This window comes from Aptenodytes patagonicus, chromosome 5 (genome assembly GCF_965638725.1).
Source record: "Aptenodytes patagonicus chromosome 5, bAptPat1.pri.cur, whole genome shotgun sequence".
Lineage (NCBI taxonomy): Eukaryota > Metazoa > Chordata > Aves > Sphenisciformes > Spheniscidae > Aptenodytes > Aptenodytes patagonicus.
This window is the reverse complement of record NC_134953.1, coordinates 5,055,715-5,078,427: the sequence shown is the minus strand read 5'-3', so window position 1 is coordinate 5,078,427 and position 22,713 is coordinate 5,055,715. Positions and strand designations below refer to the sequence as shown.

Below are 22,713 nucleotides of genomic sequence, written 5' to 3'. Positions count from 1 at the left end.
TTTGCTTTCTGTTCTGCCACAGGTATCCGCAGCCCTAACGAATACACACAAACAGTTGCCTAGCAGGCTGGCTTAGTGAGAAGAAATATAGGCTCCGACTCCCCTGCTACAATCTCAACCAAGTTTAGAAACCTGGAACCCCTGGGTTGGCAAGAGAAACCTATGGGAGCAAGATGATCCCTTTAAAAATGTTTGCCTGGTTGGCAGTTAGCTGGATGAGATTTCCAGATTCCTGTGACCCTTCTAGGGTATTGCACTTGTGTTCATTCAAAAGAGATGCCGAATCCTGCCATGTGCAGGGAGTAGATGTGGGTGGTCGTTTAATACAGCAGGAACATACTTCTGCTTTGGGTCTGAGAGCAAGAGCCCCGGACCGTGAGGGCATTTGCTGATCTTCAAACTAAATCTGTAGAAACACAGAACGTGTATTTCCTAAGATACAGGTTTTGGAAGACAACGCAGCAGCTCTCCTATCAGTAGCATTTGAAAGGGCTAAGAAAAAGGGCCTACAAGAGGCTCCTTAAAATTCCTCTTAGCCCAAGTATTGGACTTGTTGGTATTTGCTTACACCAAAACACATGACAGAAAGTAATGGGCTAGGCTTGTGATATGTTAAAACCTAAAAACCACCAAAACTCCCAACAGCTGCGCTGGCCTGGCTAGACAATGAGGGACATGGACAGAGCCCAGGCCTCGTAACCCTCCATTTATTCTGCTTTCCTAAAGTGTATCTGTCTATAATTTTAGGTTCTACTTTTAGTAGATCACAGATTGTTTGTAACATTTCTGAGAATAAAAACCAACCTGCAGGAAAAAAAGAAGGGATCTAAGTTGTGACACTTATGAAATACTGTCTGTCTGAATTATGTCAGCATTACTGTAAGATTTGAATAGCTTTGTAAAACTCAATTGGTTCTTTTGATCCATGATAACGTCTCTGGAACCCGGACAGAAACTGAAGGAAACAGCCATGAAGCAAAGACTTATATTCTTCCCATCTAATTTAACCATTTCATTGTGGCTTTCTAAAAGAGGAAGAAGGGCAATTCAGGAGAGTGGCAAAATGGGCATCAGGCTGCTGGCAATTTTCCTGGGAAAAAGAAACCGAGGAGAGGTGCAAATATTAGCCATTATATTTCATGAAACCATTCAGAAGCTTTAAGGTGATATCCAGTATCACTTTATAGGCAGCATTTATATGTATACATCTAGTTTTGATAACAGAATATGTTTATTTTTGTTTCTATGCAAATACATATTACCAGTACTGTATGCTTTAGCTTTGTAATATCTGTGCCTGGACCTTTTTGAAACTGCGCTGTGCCACTGTTTTTCACGCTTCTTAAAGTAGCATGAAAAAGATCCTCTGGTCTTAGATTTAAATATGGCTTAAATCAGGTGTCAGAGTCATTTTATGGCCCACTTAAACTTTGAACTAGAAAATCTTTCTTTGCTTTAATCCTCACTTAGAGACTGTCAGTAATGTGATCTTTTCTTCTAATCTTATTACCAAAGTAACAGGACCATTGCTAAAAGTTGTTTGCTCTCTGTTTCATACAACTCCACAAAATCTCCCAAACAAACAACAATGAAAAGAGGAGGGGGGGGAGGGGGGTCAGCTTTTGGGTAAAACCAGTTTTGTACACCTTTTGGTTATCTATTTATTCCATATACTTCAGAAATGAATATATTGGTTGAAGTCAGGCTTGATTGCCTGATCATTTGTGCAGTTCATTGGAGAAGGATCTTCCTTTTCTATTCTGAATAACTGAGTCTGTGTCTGCAGAGCAAAAGAGGAAGGGATGAAAAATCATTACCCAACACAGTTACATCACCCCTTTGTTTGGGTGCCTTGGGATGGAAGACACTGTAAATGCATAAAATAACTGTAACTGAAAGCTGTGTGTATGAAATAGAATTGCAGCAAGAATTCTACATGCTTTTGCCCCCAATTATGGGTTGAGGGGGTTTTTTCTATGTATTGCCTGGTAAGTTTTTCAAGACATGGATGTATTTGTGAGATAGAAAGTGAATGCCAATGCTCCTCTCAATGAGGATTTGCATAAATGAAAAATCCCAAGTGACTTAAAAGAGTCGGCCATAATTTTCAACTAATCGGGAAGAATCATATAATCGGTCTATCTTCTATTGCTAGCTTTTTTTTGTACCTATCAAAAAGAAATCAATGGTAAAGCAGAAAGCCCATATCCCTCTTCTGGAAGACTTGATTTAGGTTCAGCAATTAATATTTTAGCTCTTGCCAGCTTTCCAAACATGGTTCAGCCTTTGATGTGATACTAGATAGCTGCAGAAGACTGTGGTGGATAATACTTTGGTTGCCATGAACTGAAGCCCAGCTATAAATCATGTTTGAACTAGTTAAAGCTAGAGGTAGCACAGGTGTGCTGCAGAGCTACAGCAGCATTTGCTTGAGGTGTGTGGAGGGTAAGGAAGCAACAAAAGAGGCTCTGGCTGTTGGAATAACTTCAACACAACTTCACTTCTTCTTACTTCTGGGAGCTTTCTGCTGTTCTTACTCAGGTAAGGAAGCCCGAGTAAAAGCAACGTAACTGTATTTAGAGTACTTGCTTAAGAGAACCAGATTTGGCTTTTGTGTATGCCCTCCTGCAATCGAATCGCTATTAGGTAATTCAGCCTCAGTGTGAAGAATAAGAAGGGTAGCTACCATATGCAGTACAGCGCACTTAAAAAAAAAAAAAAAAATTAATCCTAGAGAGTAGAGAAGTCTAAAGCCATACCTAGGGGATAGAAATGGAAGAATGTAGTTTGTATGATAACTTGAGTTTCCCATTTCTTATACAAAATACAGATCTTATTTTCAGACTCTGCTTCCTGTAGTACATTCACCTATGGTGGTTTTTTTTTTTCTTCCCCCTCTTCCCTGGCAAAAAAGGGTCTTTTCCAAAGACAGAGGTAGCAAAGCAGGAGACTGTGGCTGCAGAAATAAGAACAGGGAGCAAAATAGAATGCTTCTAGACTTAAAAACCTGATTTTTTGCATTTTAAAGCACACATCCAACGGGAATTGGAAACAGAGTAGTTGTTATCTCGAATACCTGTAATAAGATCTGAGACTTTGAGTCCAGAATAGAGAGTGGGCTGCGAGAGCTGCACTTTGTGTGCTGAGGCAGTACCATCACAAGGGCTCTAGAGCTGGCTGTGTGGGAGGACGGAGGAGGCTGATGCCGCCAAAATCCCCAAACGCACATTGACTCCTGACTAACAGAGATTCAGCTCCTTGGAATCTCGTGCAAGGACCAATGTGAGAACTGACATTTCACTTCTTGAAAAGCAGTTTGAAAGGAGTTGACTGGCACTTTAAGTAGCCACAAAATATCCATAATGTACAATCATCCTGAGGCAGAGAGCAGAATTTCCTCCAACACAGGAATTGTTGAGCTATTGCCTTTTCAGTATAATCTGTAGAAGGATAAAGGCACTGGCATGTTAGTGGTTAGATGAAGAATAGTGAGAAAAATGAAGATGGGGAAATCAATCAAATAATAATCACTATTATGAAAGGATGCCTTCATGTACCGCAGGCAACCTGTATGCTGCACTATTCTGATTGTCAATAACTACGCTTAAGTAAGAGGAGATAAAACTGTGGTTGTTTAGTCTGCAAGTGAGAAGCAAGAAGTCCTGACTGCAGTGCTGAGCACATTAAGCACTCCGTGGATCAGAAATATGCTCTGTGTTAGAATAACTAATAATATTCCACAAAATGAAGGGAATCAGAAATGTTTTAGAGCATATGGCAACTTCTGCTAATCCGCATCTCTGTTGTATTTGCCTTAGGATCATACTGGTTGCGAGCAGCCTCTTACAAGGTGCTTTGTTCTCTCTTTAAATCTTTTATTCATGGCTGTTCCCAGAGATATGACACTTAATTTAGTGGGTCAATTGCCTGATCTTGCATGGCAATCCCTGTGTTCTTCTGATACTATGAGAATGGTGAATCTGTTTGGTTTTTTTTTTTAAATCTTGGATTAAGATTAAAATTCACCTAGGCTAAAGAACAGGTCTGTCTTCATCAAGCATCAGCGTATTCCTCAATTTCTATGAAGGACAGATGGAAAACAAGTTTGTCTGACATAAAATATATTTTCTGTAGAAGTGCCAACTTCCTTCCATACATTTTTCTGTTCTTGCCAGTGTTTCATGGGATTTTGTTGTTGTTGTTGTTGTTGTTGTTGTTAAGATGACAGTGACGTTCATGTATTTCTTTGGGAAACTGCCTGATAGGCAGTATCTATCCCAGTGCTGCAGACCTGCTGCTGTTCTGCGGGGGTTTAAGTGTTATTTGCCACAGTACAGGCTAAATTTTTTTTTAATTCCCTGAATTTTCCTGTCCAAGTGAGTGATCTGCACCTTACTGAAGCAAACTGAACTAGCTCATGCTCCCTCGTTCCCAATTAGTTCCCTTCTTGCCTATAAGGACTGGATCTCGGAAGTCCCTGAGTCAGAAACATGAACTACTTCTTGAAAACAGTGATTGTTTTCTAATCTAGTATATGCAGTTATTTGTGTTTAATTAAGATCTGTTTTTAGATCCGGAAAGTGGCTGCCGTAGAGGTTTCTAGAAGGAATTCCCCTCTTGAAAGACACGCAGAGTATTGCACATGGGCAAAGAATTCATTAGGACACAGGCTCCTTCTCATGTGTAAATATTGGCTTGCACTGGAATTAGCACTCTAGCTTCAAAGAAACGAGTTTGATTATTATAATATGGTAATTTCTAGCTACTGGTTGCTGTCTCTTCTTGACTGAAGTCAGCATTGATCTGGTAGGATGCCTACTGTGAGTATAGAAAAACACCATATGAGTCTCTTAGACCCTTATTCTAGGTTTCTCAATTATACCACTCAATGACACAAAGCCACAGTTACCTGGCTGTGTCTCAAACGCATTAAAACCCATGTAACCAGCCCCACAACAAAACCTCAAATACTTGGCTCTGATGGATGGTGTTATAATGAGGGTGGAGCTCAATTCAATAGCCAATTTAATGCATCTTAATGTTCTAACATGCTTTCGTTTCATATCTAGGACAATAAACGCTGCAGTAAAGTTTTATTTAAAGCAGGTCTGTTTTACAAAATGAGTCTTGCATATGGAACAAAACGCTCATTGTCGCTTTACTGTTTAAACCTTTATTATTGCTTTTTTTTCCTGGTACAATGGGCTTTTATGCACCAAACAGCTGTGTTCATCATGTTTATTTAGAAGGCGTCCATTGTAGTGGAAAAAGTCTGGAGGACAAAAATCTTGGTGAAGTGCAAGACTACTCTGTGGGTGCTGGCACTTTTATTTTTTTCTGTCCAGTGCCTTTGGTCAGCATGCAAGTCACATACACAGGCACTGCCATGCAGACTTGCAAACCCTGTATAATAGCAACTTTTCACAAGTGCTGTCTCTTATTCCAAGTGTTCTCCTCCAGAAATTTTCAATTGCAAGGCAACATACAGGACGCGCGACTATTTTACACCCTATGATGCTATCATTTCTCAATCTGTTGCTATTTTGGCCCCTCGTTAGGTCACTTTCCAAATATTGTCTACAGCTATGTGTCAATCATCGTCACAGCTCGGCTCCAGGCTAAGCCAACCCAGGACAAAACTGGGAGGAAAAAAAAAATGCCAACCAAAGCAAGCACTGTGTAGAAAACAGTCAACAGTTTCACTGTGGAAAGCTATGTGTTGTTCCAAAGATAGCATAAGCCCACTTGATGCGAAAGCAGCATACAGTACTAATGCTCCCCAAAATAATTTTACGCAGTTGAAATACGTAGTGTACACCCAATGGCATCTGCAAATAAACAGATGTTAGAATCTCAAGAATTAAGAGCATGACACTGCAGGAAACTCTTGGGTCACTCCTGCCAAAAAAGCAGTCTAGTTTCCAGTTTCTGGAAAGAACAGAGCATCTATCGTATTGACCGAACTTTTTTTGAGCAACGGTATCTCTAACACCTTCTAAAATCTTGAATGAAAGCTGCTGTATAAGCAGGCAGCGTTAGCCTGGGGAACTAAAGGGTTCCCTACTTTCTTCGGGGTATATCCAGCAGGGCAAATGCATTCCCATGCCATATGAGAAGGCTGTGCCCTTTTCCCCCTTTTCGGGTTACCCTGTATTAACACGTAGTTCAGTAAGGATTGGAAACATAGAAGTGTCTCCATCAGCCACATAGTCAATGCTATTGTGGTCACAGGCTGGAAAATGAACTGGAACAAATTAACACGCTTGATCTTTTAAAAATATGAAAATATCTGTATAGAATGAAATGGCTCCTTATCTCCTGAATGATGAATGCTCTAGGCTTTCTACAGAGCTGGCATTCTCAGTTGTTGTCATTCATGCGCCTCAGGAAACTGTAATGAGGTTAAACAGAGCAGAATAAAGTTGCATCCATACAGCTCACGGATGATAGGAACCCACGCAGAAATGCAGCTAAGGTGACTGCTGGGATCCAGAAGCAGCGTGGCCAGGGGGGAGGCTGCGAAGGGGCTGACCGCTTAGAGCTGAGGCTGAAGTAGGGGCCTGGGGAAGGCCTGGCATACCGGGGAAATGATTTTCCAGAAGAAAGGAGAAAACTTTGGGGGAAAAAACTGGAAAGAAATGTGAGCCAAGTGGAAAGGGAGAGAGTGTGACAAAAGCATTAGCCCCTACTTGCAAACAGTATAGCAGAAGCAGAAAATGAACTCGGGGGGGGGGGGGAACTTTAAGGAAAAAAAAACTGTTTCTCAGGGACTGTTTCAAAGGCTTCCTGAATGCAGCCTCCATTTACTTGTTTCTTCCTTTTTCTCCCAAGAAGAAAAAGGACCCGCTGTGAGCAGAATGTATCCCAACTTGAACAAACACAGACCCAAATGGGAGTCCCAATCTGGAGACAGTCCATGTAGGCCAAACTCCTGGAGTCTTGTCGCTACCTGGGCACCACAAATCTTGTAAGCCAAGCAGAACAGGGCAAAATCTACAATTTGTAATCAACAGGTAGGCAGCTGGAAGCTTAAATTACACTGCCTGTTAGTCTTTTTGCAAAATCAATGAGCTTGTTAAGTCGGCCTGTCTTTAATCTGGGTATGTTATGTTGTGCTTAAGAAGGCTGGGTACATCAGACTGAATGGATTTTGAACTATATACTTTCAAAAATAGTGTTTGTTTTGAGACTGGATGTGCCTTGTGAAATTCTTAAGGAAGAAAGAATTTCTAATTAAGGAATAAAGAATCCGTATATATAACTCCGTCTTTTAACTGTCAACAGCTATAACACCAGAACAGTTGGGGAATTTGATTTGTTTTTAATTAACAGCCCCATACCTTTGCTGGCAGAACAGAAACGCGTATTTTGACTGAGAATATTTTTTTCAACCTATGCTTTAACTTAAATGGCGTTGGGGGGACCCCGAAATGTCATTCTGTGGGAAGTACCAGAGCGGGTCAGATGCATAGTCTGCCTGACCCTCACCAAACGGAGCCACCGTTGAACGTCTGTGGCAAAGAGCTCCACGGTAAGGGTGTAACGACATTGCTGGATCTCTTCTGGAGAGGCTGTGAGCTGTGGTGTGCGAGGTGGCACCTCGCAGTATCTCCACGCATGTGAAGTCCCTCCAGTGCCCAAGTGCTTGACCTCAACAACTTCCTGTGACAGGGAGTTCCACAGTGAATTGTCTTTGCGTACCCTGGTTTTTTAGCTTCCTTCCCTTTGGTTTCACTTAGTCTTGCTCTTGTGTTATGAAAGGCGTGCAAACTTTTTCACTCTGTTTTTTGTCACGTATATCTCCCCCTTTTTAAATAATGCCAGCCTCTGATCTCAAGCTATATATAGTCTGTATATCAACCTCTTCAAATACCACTTTAAAAAAAAAAGGGGGTGGGTGGGATTTTTGCATGTTATTACGGTCGTAGCACTTCTTGTGTCCGTCCGTCCGTCCGTCCCCCTGGCACCGTCCCGGCGGCGCAAGGGAAACCGGTGTAACCATTTACCAGACTGTCAACACGGGCGCCCCTCGCCGCTCCCGGGCGGCGGGAGGAGGCGGCGGGCGGCTTCGCCAATGCCGCTCCGGCGGCGGCGCCTCGCCCCGGCCCGGCCGCCGGCCCGTTAGCGGGACGGGCGCCGCCGCCAGCGCCGAGGGGCCGGGGCGGGGAGCGAGGGAGCGCGCTCCGGCGGGGCGGAAGGCTCGGGGCGGGAAGGGGCCGGGGTCGGGGAAGGAGCCCGCGCGGCCGGCCGAGCCTCCCCAGCCGCCGTCGTGCGGGGCGGGGAACGGGGCTGCCCCCGGTCCCGCCGGCGGGCTCGGTCCTGGCTCGTGAGGGAGGGGGGAGAGACCGCCGAGGCATCATGGCGGTTGTGGCTTGGGGGGGGCGGGGGCAGCGGGCCGGGGGCTGCGCGCCGGGAGGCGGCGGCGCGGACTCACCTCGCTCCGCTGGAGCTGGAAGAAGCTGTTGAGATAGCTGGAGCTGAGCGAGGAGCCCAGCTCCGGGGTGCTCTTGGTGTAGCCGAGGTCGGGGTGCTGGGACGAGGAGGGCTCGGGTCTGAAGGCATCGAAGGCGCTGGCCTGGTGCGTGTCTTGCAGCGAGAGATAGACCCAGTTGAGGAGCTGGGCGGGCTGGTAGACGGACGCGGCGCTGGTGTCGATGGCTGACAACAAGCTCATCTTTCCCCCCGGGCTCTGCCGGCGGCGGCTGTCCCCGCGGTGCCGCTCCCCCTCCCCGCGCTCCGGCCGGCGCCGCTTTCCCGTCCCTGCCCGGGGTGCTTCCTCCTCGCCGCCCGGAGGAGAGGAGAGGAGAGGAGAGGACGGGCCGGGGGCTCGCTGCCGGGCCCCGCGCCGCTCTCGCTCCCCCTAAGGCCGGCGGCGCCCGCCCAGCGCTCCGCGCAGCACGGGCATCGCTGCTGCTGCTGCCGCCGCCCGCGGGCTTCGCAGGAAACTTTCTGCGCTCTCCCTCCCCGCCCGGCCGGTGCCTGCCCCGCTATCTGTCTTTATTCCCACTCCCGCAGGCAGCGGCGGGGAGGGGCTGCCGGCGCTCCGGCAGCGGCGCCGCGCCCCCATAGGCCTCCCGCCCGCCGCGGGGGTGCGGGGGGCGGCCGCGCCGCTGGATGCAGGGGCGTCCCGGCGCCGCTCCGCCCCCCGCCCTGCCCGGCTGCGTGCTCTGTGCGTGCGTGTGTGTGTGAGTGTGTGTGTGTGTGTGTGCGTGTGTGTGTGTGCGCGCGCGTGTACCGGCGGAGGTCCCCGGGCCGCTGGCCGGGGCTGTCCCCGGGCCGCTGGCGGCTCGCCCGCCCGGTTTGCGCCGGCTCGCTCGCTCGCTCCCCGGCCTTCCTTTTCCTCCTTCCTGAAGATCTTTACGCCCAACACGCGCAAAGCCCTTCCGAGGGCTGCTCGCCGGGCCGTTTCGGCGTTGTTTTTAACTTTGCAAGTTTTGCTCGGCATCTAGCCCGCCCTCCCTCTTCACTCCCATTTCTGTCTCTCGCCGGTGCTAGGAGCCCGTCGTAATCTCAGGTTCCTTCTCGTCAAATCTCTGTCAGAGCTCCAGGTTTGCGAAGGCTTGCTCGGTCACTGAGGTGGTGCCAAGCTTTGCAGAGTTGGGGTTTCCCAAATAAGGCAGGCAAGCGGCGCGATGTTCCCTTTGAAATCCATCTAGGTAGCCCTGGCGCAGGCTCTTGGGGAGCCTGGCTGCGGTGGGATACACTGGAGTTAAAGCTGAGTAGGCCTTTTAAGGAGTCGGTAGCACAAAAGAGGATGATGAATGATTCTCCTTTTAGGAAGGAGCCTGAGTGGGTAAGCTGGTAATTACAGTTCATAAACTCTTCCCGGCTGCCTTCCCTGCGATGCGTGGAGCGGAGCAGGGCAGCTATCTCTTGCCTTGGTACAAACACCGTAGCAATCAAACTAGGAGTTTTCTTTTTAAAACCAAAGGAACTCCCAGGAGGTAACTTAAAAACTCAAGCAAAGCTCCTTGTGCTCTTTCCTGAGTGACAGGAGGCTAAAAATTAATGTGTCTTCCTAGTATGGTCTTGGGAAAAAATGCCTTCCCTACTTAGATAACAGAAAAAATGTGACCTTTGAAGCATCAAAGTTGGCATCTAGGTTTGCCGTAATGAGCCATACGTCTCTGCTAAGACTGAAGAAAAATCGCTGTTCTGTAGAGGCACGGTTACAAGCAATAGAAAATGCAGGTCAGCGTACGCACTGTAGAAAAGGCTATTAAATTGTCAGCTGCACACACCGAAGATGGATGCATTTTACTTTTGAGAGCAGGTAGTTAAGGCAGCACAGCTATCTGCTTGCAGGAATTTAAGTGAAGGTGAAGATTGTAACTTTCCAGAACTGCAAGGCGAGGTAAAGTTTGGAATGGCTGAATCAAACTGAACTCCTTTAGTGGTGCTAATTTCTTTTTTTTTTTTTTTTAAATGACCAAGTCCTTGCAGCATGAATGCAGTTTACTCATTTGTAAGCTGTCTTGGTTTACAAGCCCTTTGGAGCACATCTAAAAAAGCGCCTATCAGCGTGAGAAGGAACAAACTACGCCAGTGTAAAGGGTCTCTGTAACTCTGTAACTGTCCACAGGACAGATCATAACAACAGAAGAATTAAATCAAATTGCATCCCAAACTCAAACAGTTGCATAGCGTTTTAAAGAAGCAAAAAGGTGAAGGAGGCTTAGTGATTTTAATAAACTGTGGAGGGGGATTTTTCCAGGATTTGCTGGTAAATGGAAAAAGAACAAGAAATACAGATCACGCCTGAGGAACTGGCCTTTCTGGCAGATGGTGATAGTAAAGTCAGGATATGGTAGAAAGTCTAGGAGGGGGAAAACAAGCTGCTTGTTTTGTTGTTGTGGAGTTTTTTGTAGGCATGCTAATTCCCTCCTTAAAGACAATTTCTATTCTTATCACTTCCCTCTTTTACTTGATAAATTAAAAAAAAACCCATATATTTTTATCTGACGGCTCCACTGTTCGCTCTGTTTAGTAAGATGCTGTGAAGCAAACGGGAGTTGTGAACAAGCAGAAAAGATAGCGTGAACAGGGTTCTTGTAGTAATAGAGGTCAAAATATAGAGTGGCCGAGGTGATACAATGTTTTGGATGAAGAGTTTTTGGTATCTTTCGATACTTTTTTTCCAAACGTGAATATAGCCCTCATTGGGCTATATTCAGCCCAATGTCAACCAAGACAGCTTACAAATGAGTAAACTGGAAAGTTGGTTGGTTGGTTGGTTTGATCGCTCTAGTTAGACGACACAGTACAGATTGCAACGGGGCAAGGGAAGGCAGAGTTAAGTGCATGTATTACAGCAGCTGCATTCAGAGGTGCCGCAACCCCCTGCGATGTTAGGGACACCATGTGTTCCACCAGGTGCATTTGAACACTGAAAGGTTTTGGCTGTAATTTTCCCTGATAGTAGCCCTGGTGGCTTCTAGTAACCATGCAGAGGAATGAGCGAATTGAATACGTGCTTTAGCTGGCGTATCAAGAAAGGGAAAGGTTGTAAATGCCTCTGCTATGAATAGCTGAACTAAAGAGCACCCACACTTTGAGATTCAGTTGTCATCCTGGTCTTCTGCTGCAGTTTCTTCTGGAAGACAGTTTCTAGGCAGTTCCCTTCCCTTTCTGGACTTAATACTGCTCTTAGCTTAGCAAAATGCTGCTACTGCATTTGCTACAGTCCAGTTATGTTCAAGATAGTGATTTTTTTCATTGTAAGTCGCCTCCTCCTTCACCTCTAGAAGTCATAGGTTAGTGAGGAGAAGACTGGTACAAACGGTCTGTTTAGCAGATACGTCGCAGTAGAGAAAAAAAAGTTGTCAAGGTCAGTTGCATCTGTTGTCCTCCGAAATATTCGAGACAAAACTGTCCAATGAGATGGTCCAATGGCTGCAAGATGTCTTCAGGACATGTGCACAGTTCCTATTGATTACGTTGGGGTGGAGTGTAAGTGACATCAACTATATGGCTTATGCATCAGCCTCACGGTGCTGGAACAGTTATTTATTTATCCTCCTGGTTTTTCTCATGAGTAGTGCTAATGAAGTAAAAAAAACAACTGGAACTGTAACATGAAACTTTAAATAATCTGAATGGCTTAAGTGGCTTGGAAAATAGAAGCCTTGAAACAGGTCAAAGGCAAACCCAGAGATAGGATCCAGCATCTTCAGTCCTATTCCCTAAGTAGTGGGTGACCACGTAATTTCTTCAAAATGACCTTATAACTGCTCACTCAGCCTGTCCCCTTAGTGCGCTGGACCTCTTGCGGCTGCTCTCTTCCCAAGCCATCTTTGCAAGAGCGAGGAACATAATTTTCCACTTCTGGCCAGGACTTGTTGTTTCATAATCTAATGCAGTTACAGTCCTGCTTTCAGTGTTCATACCTTTAGATGATGTCAGCCTTTAAACTACATATGTGATTTTTAAAATTTTTTCTTTATTTTATTTTATCTTTATTTCCGTATTTTAAAAATGAATGTGCCCTAATAGCAAATATCCTGGATTCGCATGCATGTCTTGGTCTGAATTGCTGTTGTCTTAGTCTACTTCTAGATTAGATGGGGCTCCGAAAGGAAAATAGAATGAATACCCGAAACTGCCAATAAGACTAGAGAAAACAGGTAACTTGAACCCACCACTGTATTCTCCGGTGTCTGTAATCAGGATATACGTAATGCAACGGGCCATTCAGCTGCAGCGTAGCTGGAATATTCCAAGTGAATGTTTTTCACGTGCTGCAACAGAGATTCTTATCTTATTATGAAATAATTTAGCTATGCGGTGGAAACAGTGTGTAAGCGCTCTTCAGATTATGAGAAGGCATTTCAGCAGAGTTGTAAACTCTGTAAAAGTACATCTGCATGTCGCATTTCTGAGTTACGGACGTTGCAGCCACTTGTGCTTGCTATGTAGGTACAACAGTTCTGCTGCCAGCAGTGAAACATAGCATAAAGCACAGTTTGTGAAAGCGATTCTAGGAAATGCATGTGCTTGTGTATGTTACACCACGTGTTTTTGCACCTATTTAAAGGCTCAGGTGCAACCTAGCGCTCAGGTGCAACAGTCAAAATTCCTGTTTTCTTCCTCTAAGCTACTCTTCCTCCTATAGCTTTGCCATAGGAAGTTCTGGAAATGGATGAATATGAATTTATAGCTCATTCATATGTAGAATTTTGGTAAATATATACCATATGCAGTAATAATTTGCAGTGCGTAGTGTGTGAAGCACAATTCCTGCAAGACTGTCTGAAACCACCAAGTGGGTATTTGGTGTAATAGATCTTCTTGGAGCACACAGCTTTTGCACCTGGCCAGTTTATGGTTTCAGGTCTTGGGGCCTCCTCGCTTGCTCTATGTTAAGATGTCAGTGCATTGCTGAGTAATTGCATGAAAGATGCCCTGGCTATGAGTAGCTGTGTGAGAAATACTGGTTTGATTTTTGCATTGTTTTGTAAAGCTTCCTGCAGACTCTTCAGCTGCAGCACAGGCTTCTGAAGTGTTATTTCAGTTTTAAAAGGCAGTAGCTCCTTGTCTCTAGTACTGATCTAAAAGTTCAGCATCCCTGTCCAAAACAGTAGCTGAGGCATCTTATCCCTCTTACTTAGCCCATCCCAGCCCCTTTCTCTTGCTTGGCCCAGGAATCCAAGAGAGGGAGGCCAAGGAAGAGGGCAGAGCAGAGGAGCAGGGCGGCAGCGGTTAGGGAGAGGTTAGGGAGAGGAGAAGCGGGTGCAGGGGCAGCCCGTCTGCCTTTCCTGGCAGCGTCTGCCTTGGAACCGCTGCTGATGCTGGCTTCACCAGCCAGAGAAACAGCAGGCGAGTGAGGAGGCCCGGGGAGTTACTGTCACCTGGGAATCCCTCTAACCTGCCTTATGCTGTAGGAGACACTTTACTGAGGGCGTTTCTTGAATGTCCTCAGCGCTTTGTAACTGGCTACCAAATGAAGAAGATAAGTGCTGCCTATGGAGAGCCTTAAAGACATCGGTGTTAAAGCGTGCAATAAAAATACTCAAACAACTGCTCGAGGAGGGAAAGGATGACTCTTTATTTGATTTTTTTTTTTTTTTTAAAATGCATGGAGGGTTTCATTTGTACCTTTTTGTGCGTGACTTCACTGCGTATGGTATCTCTGCCCATCTGCTTCTCTCATTAAATCCATGGTACAGCAAGCTCCAGGAGCCAGGTACAGTGCCTAATTGTTTGCCGCTTCTTCTCTGTGCTTCCCTGGGAGTGCTACCAGATTCTCTCTTCCAATAACTATAAACCCTCTGAGTCTGCTTGCTGAGGTAGAACAAGGCTTCAAGAAAATAAGAGTTAGAGCAATCGCAGGAGAGAAGAGAGAGTGACAGAGAGAAAGATAAATGAACCGATGATGAGTGGATGGCACTGGTCATAGTGGTTAATGGGAGATGAAGAGGACAAGAGGGGACTGGTGGGACCTGTGGACAGAGTGGCTGCGGTGGGATTGGAAGCTGGGATTCTATCTACAATTAGCTTTTGATTAATGGGTTATTTGACTGCTTTTTGTGGAAGCACTGACTGTCCTTAAATCAGCTCAGGTCTGGAAGCAGTATTTTATTCATGGTATGGGAATCGGCTTGCACCACAGTTGTCACAGAGAATATCGCTCCCACCTGCTTTGACATGGCACTCTCACTGATTTCTTCTTAATGCCTTCTTTACATACCCAGGATTATCTGTGGGTTTGCTTTTTCTGTTTTAACCCCGCTTTCCATTAGGCTGGATGACAGAATGAGTGTTTAATTTGTTCACAAGTATGTGCATCTTATCCATTCTGAGTCGCAGGGCCATGTTGATTCTGGAGCAGGCATTTCTCCTCTTTAGCACTAACCCTGTTGCAGGAAAGTTTGTTTCCTGGTTACTTCGAGTAGGCACATTTTTTATATTGGAACTGGAAACTCTCCAAGGAGGTTTTAGGCAGTCCTTTACATGAGAGGAATGAACTGCAGATGCCTGAACACAAGATTTTTTTTTTTTTTTCTTCATTTGTTATTTTTTTCATGTCCCGAAACTTGGACCTTTGTCTCACATGAGGGCTCAATTTTTGCCTCTGTCAGCACACCTCACATGCCTATGAAATTCTCCGGATCATCCAGAGCTCGTCTTATACATCATCTGGTTTTGAGCTGTCTGATGCAGGCAATGTGGTGACAGTAAGTACCAGTCCGTTTACAGCTCTGGACAGGAAGAAGCTGTCGCCTAGTACCGTCCCGTCAAGGGCCTAAAAGTCATCAGCTTTTATAACAGATATGTGGCGTACAGGTTTTGAATCAGACTTACTACATCAGTCCTGGTGTATGGTTTTATGAGAACAATGATATTGGTGCAGGCATAAATACGGACTAAGCTACTCTGGTGTAAAGCTTTTCACATATGTACCTTTATCGATTGTAGATAAAAGTCATGGTGATGCTATGCAAGTTCGCAGTGCTGATGGGACAATAAAACCTCTGCTTAAAAACATTAAAATACGGCATCTTCCTTCTTAAGTCAGGCTGTTTTTTCAGCTCAAGTAATACAATTGGTGAACATAATTCTTTTTCTCAAATATATGTCTGGTTAGTAAAAGCACTGTAGTCCAACCTCTATGTGCTATAGTCCAGTCACTCACCGGGAAAAGGAAAAGATTCACAAGGGAAAAAAAGCGCTATTCCAAAGCCTGTGTAAACACAGAGTTCTTGGTATAGAGTTGCTTGTCCCTGATCAAATTCACATTCATGTTAGCCCTGTTTAATTCAACCAAAGGCAAAACGTGACCTTCTGGCACGACATGTTTTCTTTGTTTCTTCAATATAATCCTTAGTAAGAAAGATGAAGTTATGGTGGAGATTACAGTAAATAAATGAACCAGATCGGTATAGGTACTCGCGCTTTAGGGAAAAATATACTCCACTCTTTTGGTGTAAAACTGGAATGTTTTGAGCAATACTATTCTGGAAATTTTTCTTACCTGCTAACCTGAAACTTTATTTTTACTCCCCGTGTTGGTCTAGACACTACTGCGGACCCTCACAACACGCCTCCTAAGTTAAGACTGGTACCAGCCCACAAGTACTGACCTGACCCTTTCCCATTTAGTGAGGCAAGTAGCTTCTTCTCATATAAAGGGCTGAACAAGCCTACTAGTGTCTCTATCTTAAACATAGCTGTTAATTTGAAGGTGTTAACATGCACCACCTGGTCCTGTGAGGATGGGATTAGCCAAGGGTATCATTAACACTAATAACTTGTTGAATGAAAAGTAAAAATGAAAGCTGAGGAAGTCTGCAAGGGTGTAATTGCTCCAAAATTAACTTTCCAGTGTTTCTACCTTATGGAATGTATATTTGCTAGGAAATGTGAAGAGCCAATGAACAGATGATGTATTTTTTGACAAACTAGGGAAAAAAGTGCAGAGTTTATTTCCCCACTTTTAATGTTGATTGCACCTTGTTTTCTTTCGCTTGTCTCAGCCCAAGCTGTAGGCCAGGGCCAGCTACAGAGCATGTACGTGACCATGTAGCTACAGAAACACGTTCTCCCGCTGACTTGTGTCCACCTCGCTGTTTCTGCCACAGTATCCCTGTCACTGTAAACCTCTGAGTGAAAAACACTCATCCCCATCAACGCCGTCAGAGACACTCCTTAAAAGTACGTCAAAACTGAATTGCTCGGTAAACAAGGAGGTCGAGAAATGGGTGGATGTCCCAGTACAACCCTAACGCTCACCTTACAAACCATAGCAAAAGGTCTTGCATGTTTTTACACTGGGAAAATATAAAGGATAAGTATAGAAAATTACAGTTTAAATCTTTTCGTGATGGCTTCCCTCTATCCTGGTTGCCTTTTATGCCTCCAGGCGGAACATCTTTCAGGAAAGTGGCTTCAGCTCACCAGCACAAATGCCATACTGGTGATGTCAAAGGTACTGCGTGTTCCTGCCACTGCCAAATTCCAGCTTCGCTAATGGCACAGTTATGTATTGCATTCACCAAAAATATTTTTCCCATCCCTGAGCAAAGATTATAATAAATGAATGCTACAGCGAAACCTTATTCAGCAAGAATTTATCCAGTTCTGGGGAGAAATACAACAGTACTTGAGCAAACTGAACTATTTTGGTCAAATTCTTTTTGAATTGGTGAAAATTCTCATACAAAATACTCTGTCTTCATTGACAATATTTGCACAGAAAAACCTGAATTAAAATCAAACATGTTGAGTCTCTGGGTCTCAAAAACCAGGTAGATTTTCCAAAAAGCAAACAAGTTGAAGTTTTAGTTAGTATTTATTTTACATGTGTGGAATATGCAATTTGTGTACTACCACTTCTAGTACATATGAAATTATTGAACCTTCTCTCTGTATCTGTGGCTTGTTTTTGCTTAGTTGCTAATGTATTTTGAATGAAGGACATGGTGGTGAGTGGGAGTTCAACTGCTGTTAAATGGTCAGCGTTCGTCTCCACTTTCTTGGGTTCAGAGGAAAGAAGAATTAATTTAAAAAAAAAACAACAAAACTTAAAATGTTAGAAATAGGTTATTATCTACTGTTTTAAGAACTAGGACACTGTCAAGCACAGATTACTTCCGAAGAAACAGATGCAAATTCTGTTTTTTCTGGTCTGAAAGTAGGGGTGCAGGGTGTTGTCCCTTGTTAGTGAGAACCAGAGGGGTCCAGAGCAACCATGAGTTCTACAGGAAAAAGAATTCACGTCCTGCTTCATCGCTGGTGTAATGTTATACACGCTAGTCATTTTGCCTCTGGTGTAAGCACGTGTATTTTGACTATATTTATATGAAAATATGGTAAAGTGGGGATAACAAATGGTAACATCCACACTAAGGCACAGCACAAGAAGGGATCATGCTTTTCAGTCAGGTTCTTTCTAGGTCATGAGTGACTTGAATGAAGATGTCCGTATCCTGCATCTGTTTTCCTATCTTGCCAGATGTCTTGAGGTGAGATAAGAGAATTCATGCAGCTAGAATAAAAAACCACTTATCTTTATTGTGTTTTTTGTGTGTCAGCAGAAAAATATCAGGCATCCCTTGGCAAACTGAGTGCTACCAAAAAGTTTCACTTGGCTTAAACTTATCTATATTTAGTAAAGAGTATAACAATATATTAGAAATAATATCCTTTCTTTAACTTCTTTTAAACTGTTCCCCTTGATGAACTGAAAATATGACTGTGCTGCAAATACTGCCAAAATTATGATTCTCATAAAAATCTTTTGAGAAGAACTGACAGTGACAACTAGTATTTCCAGTAAAATGTTGTGGTTTGGCTTTGATTTGTGGTTAACTGTGGCTGGGGTGTCAGCTGGAGGTGCAATTTGCAGAAGTACTTCCAAAATAATAATTCATTTTCAGTTGTAGTTGGACAGTTTGAACCGCGTTCAGATTTGGTTCGATTCTCTATTTTAAAATACCTTTATCTTGTACTGTTTCTGGACTTCAAACATTCTCTTGTTCTCTCCACCATCATAGTTATGTGATTATAATTCTTTCATAAAGAATGGCTCTAGAAGGCCAATAAATAAATAATTCATGCTATAACCCCTAAAGATCTGTTTTCTGGATAGCTTGAAGACTGTATGTTAGCAGGAGGCTTGGGTTACATTGGGACATTTTTAAACTGACAGTCACACTTTTAACATGAATAATTACTTTTGATCATAATAGCAGCCAGTCTGCAAGGACTAATAAATTCCACTGAGTTACCCAGATATAGCTTAGTCTCCTTAGAATCTATAATGCATTTTTAATCGGACTATTATGGTTCCGTGGTACCTGCATATTCCACTGAAAGCTTGAAAACCACTCAGTTATAAGTCAGTAGAAACTGAAAGTCATATATCCTGCCTGGGTTTCTTAAACTTATATTTTTGGCTTGTAGCAATTCCCAGAGACTGGGGGAAAAGCCTCATTCTTTTCAACCTGCTTCTCTAATCATCCACTTTCCCTTACTGACTTCTTCCTTATCAGTAAACTCTGTTCCCTTTCTTGGCCTGTAACAGTTTGGGTGCTTACTGTTTTGAAAGTCTATTTGGGGAAGTGACAGCCCAACCCAAGTGGTGGAGAGCATATAGGGTTATATTTGCATTAGTGAGTACTGAGGCCTGATAGCAGTGATGATAGTTTGGGGGGGTTTAATTTTTTTTTTTTTTTTAAAGGAGGATCAATGACCTGGCATCCACACTCTACTCGTTTCAGTTTTTTTTCCCTTGAGGGCAAGATCTAGTCTTGCCATCTAGACCAAATGCCCTTCAGCAGTCAGAGCATGTTTTAGCACAGATTTGTGTTTAGAGCATGCTGTGTGTGCTCTGAGGGGTGGATAAAACAGGGTGAGGGAGAATCATAGAATCGTTTAGGTTGGAAAAGACCTTTAAGATCATCGAGTCCAACCGTTAACCCAGCACTGCCAAGTCCACCACTAAACCATGTCCCTAAGCGCCACGTCTACATGCCTTGTAAATACCTCTGGGGATGGTGATTCAACCACTTCCCTGGGCAGCCTGTTCCAGTGCTTGATAATCCTTCTGGTGAAGAAATTTTTCCTATTATCCAATCTAAACCTCCCCTGCCGCAACTTGAGGCCATTTCCTCTCGTCCTATCGCTTGTTACTTGGGAGAAGAGACCGACCCCCACCTCGCTACAACCTCCTTTCAGGGAGTTGTAGAGAGCGATGAGGTCTCCCCTCAGCCTCCTTTTCTCCAGGCTAAACAACCCCAGTTCCCTCAGCCGCTCCTCATAAGTCTTGTTCTCCAGACCCCTCACCAGCCTCGTTGCCCTTCTCTGGACACGCTCCAGCACCTCAACGTCCTTCTTGTAGTGAGGGGCCCAAAACTGAACACAGTATTCGAGGTGCGGCCTCACCAGTGCCGAGTACAGGGGCACGATCACTTCCCTACTCCTGCTGGCCACACTCTTTCTGATACAGGCCAGGATGCCATTGGCCTTCTTGGCCGCCTGGGCACACTGCCGGCTCATGTTCAGCCGGCTGTCGACCAGCACCCCCAGGTCCTTTTCCGACAGGCAGCTTTCCAGCCACTCTTCCCCAAGCCTGTAGCGTTGCATGGGGTTGTTGTGGCCGAAGTGCAGGACCCGGCACTTGGCCTTGTTGAACCTCATACAGTTGGCCTGGGCCCATCCATCCAGCCTGTCCAGGTCCCTCTGCAGAGCCTTCCTACCCTCGAGCAGATCAACACTCCCGCCCAACTTGGTGTCGTCTGCAAACTTACTGAGGGTGCACTCGATCCCCTCGTCCAGATCATCGATAAAGATATTGAACAGAACTGGCCCCAAAACTGAGCCCTGGGGAGCACCGCTCGTGACCGGCCGCCAACTGGATGTAACTCCATTCACCACAACTCTCTGGGCCCGGCCGTCCAGCCAGTTTTTGACCCAGCGCAGAGTACGCCTGTCTAAACCGTGAGCCGCCAGCTTCTCTAGGAGAATGCTGTGGGAGACGGTGTCAAAGGCCTTGCTGAAGTCCAGGTAGACCACATCCACAGCCTTTCCCTCGTCCACTATAGCGGGTCACCTTGTCGTAGAAGGAGATCAGGTTAGTCTATGATTCTGTTTCTTCTGTGCTGTTCCTGGGACTGAAGACAAATTCCTGCCTTTCCCCCTCCCATCCATTTAGGGTGCATTATAGCAGTTCTCCCTCTTGTGTGGTTTTTGTTGGTTTGGTTTTGGGTTTTTTTTCCCAGTTACACAGCTTTTTATGCCTTCTCCTCTGTGGAGGTATGAAAGAAGGCTCTCAACTGAGCATTGTTGTTAGCAAGAGTTTCAAAATGGTAAGATGTCCCTCCTGTGTTTTTGAAGGGCACATAATATCATATGGCATTTCAGTAATCGCAAAATGTTTTCATGCTGTGATACCCTGAATAGTTTGTCTTCACTCATACTTTTATGTTTCTGCCATTATGTAGCCTATTTATCCTTTCTGTGAGGCTTCCAGAAGCATCGATGCCATGAATTAGTGGCCCAATGTAGTTCTGATGATCACTTATTTGCTTGGAACAGAATCAAAACCATGTATTATTTGACACAGGATGCTGAACAGCCATCAAGTCAGGATTTTACCAGTGATGCGGGCCAAGTTTCAACCAGCGAGGGAAGAAGAAAATGCCCCTATATCATTCTCTTCAGGCTCTAAAAATAACGTTTTTCTTTAAAGACCCTCAGCTGAATGGTACTCTAGAATTACTAAGTACTTTATCGGTATTAAATAAGGGTGAGTGCATCCATTTGATAGGTGATATTAAAACCAACTCTGTAGGTATATAAACTTGGATCAACTAAATGACTTGACTGTGGATAAACATGAACCCCTGGCAGGCAGAGCCAGTCAAAGCTGTGACCTCGAATTTCTTACTCCAACCACTAACCCACATAGCAGGGATTCGATGCGTGTGCTTTAACAGTGGGTACTCTAGAAATACATCCCCTTTCTTGAAAAAATGTTCTGCATTTGGGATGCAAGTCCTATCCTGCCTTTTCCTCCGAAACGAGAACAATTTTCAGTTTAAAAAAAAAAAAAAAATCCTAGTCAGCTAGGCCACTTCTGAAATTTATTTGTCCCACTGAATTTTGTCCTTTTTCAAGGGCTGACTAAAATCTGGACACATGAAGATTTATTTCATAGTCTGGTTTACCTTTGAGCTATTTTATGCCTTTTTCTGATGAGCTGACTTGGCTGCTGAAGCTGCTGGCATCGCCCAGCGCCTGGGAGCAAGGTGGTCGTCTGAACCCTTCCCTTTACCCTGCTTTGCAACATGAATTTCAGGGGAACGGTTTCCACTGTTTATTGGAACTGGGATTAAGAGTGGCTGTGCTTTGAGTGACAGACACTACTGGGAAACTGTAAAAGCCTTCATTTCACTTATCCCTTTCTTTTCACGCCGCTCAGAGAGCGTTGTAAAGTTGCATCACTGCTAAGAGTGAGAAACAGCCCCGCTGCAAAGCAGCGACTTTAAAAGAACTCGTCTGCCTTTTGGCATCTACGCATTTGGGCTGGGACAGTCTTAAAACCTTAAGCCCAGTCGCTGCCTGTGGAATACTTGTGGAAAACAAAAATAATGCTTTTCCTGTTCTTCCCAGGACCGGCTACGTCTGTTACAGTTACCGCACTGCACAACGTCATCTAACGCTGATATCCCTTCAAGCTAAACTGATGACCAAGTGAAGGCAACGAAACCCCAAACTTTCAGCAGTGGCTTTGGACCTCTGCAGTGATCTGGGTTTGTTTGGCCAGGTGTGTGTTTGTGGCATTTAAGTGTCTGCCCAGGCCCTGAAATTTCAAGCGTAAGCTAGCAATTTATTACAAGCTTTGCACTTAAAACATTTTTTTCACTTGAAGTTCTACTGTTACCGTCCAACTTCTGCTCGTGCAGCAACGTAGCTACAGGCTAAACTGGGATGTTGGTATTTCTGGAGGATATTGTTTAGAATTAAAACAAAACAAAAAACAACAAAAACCCCTTGCTTGTGGCGAGTGCTTTGTTTGCAAACCGTTTTTGCTACATCTTACCTGGAATATCTCCAGCTCCCTTTTTTCCACTGGCTGGTCGTGACAGATTCCCAGAACTAATAAGCCACCCTTTTCTTCTTAACAAGAGGAAGGCTCTGGGTCTGCCATAATTGCTCCTAGCATCCTGGCTCTACCTGGAGTGCTTCCATCTCCTGGAAGGAGTCCAGTGTCTG

General features: G+C 44.6%; 1 protein-coding gene across 1 annotated transcript in view; it reads right to left on the bottom strand.

Annotated features, from left to right (window-relative positions):
• The window catches only part of ZCCHC24 (zinc finger CCHC-type containing 24), a 114,804-nt gene extending 105,797 nt beyond the window's left edge, over positions 1–9,007 (bottom strand). Inside the window, exon 1 of the mRNA XM_076338388.1 lies at positions 8,435–9,007. Coding sequence (XP_076194503.1) covers positions 8,435–8,674 — 240 coding nt within the window. The 5' untranslated portion in view covers positions 8,675–9,007. The remainder of the gene's footprint in view (positions 1–8,434) is intronic.
• Between the last annotated feature and the right edge of the window lie 13,706 nt (positions 9,008–22,713).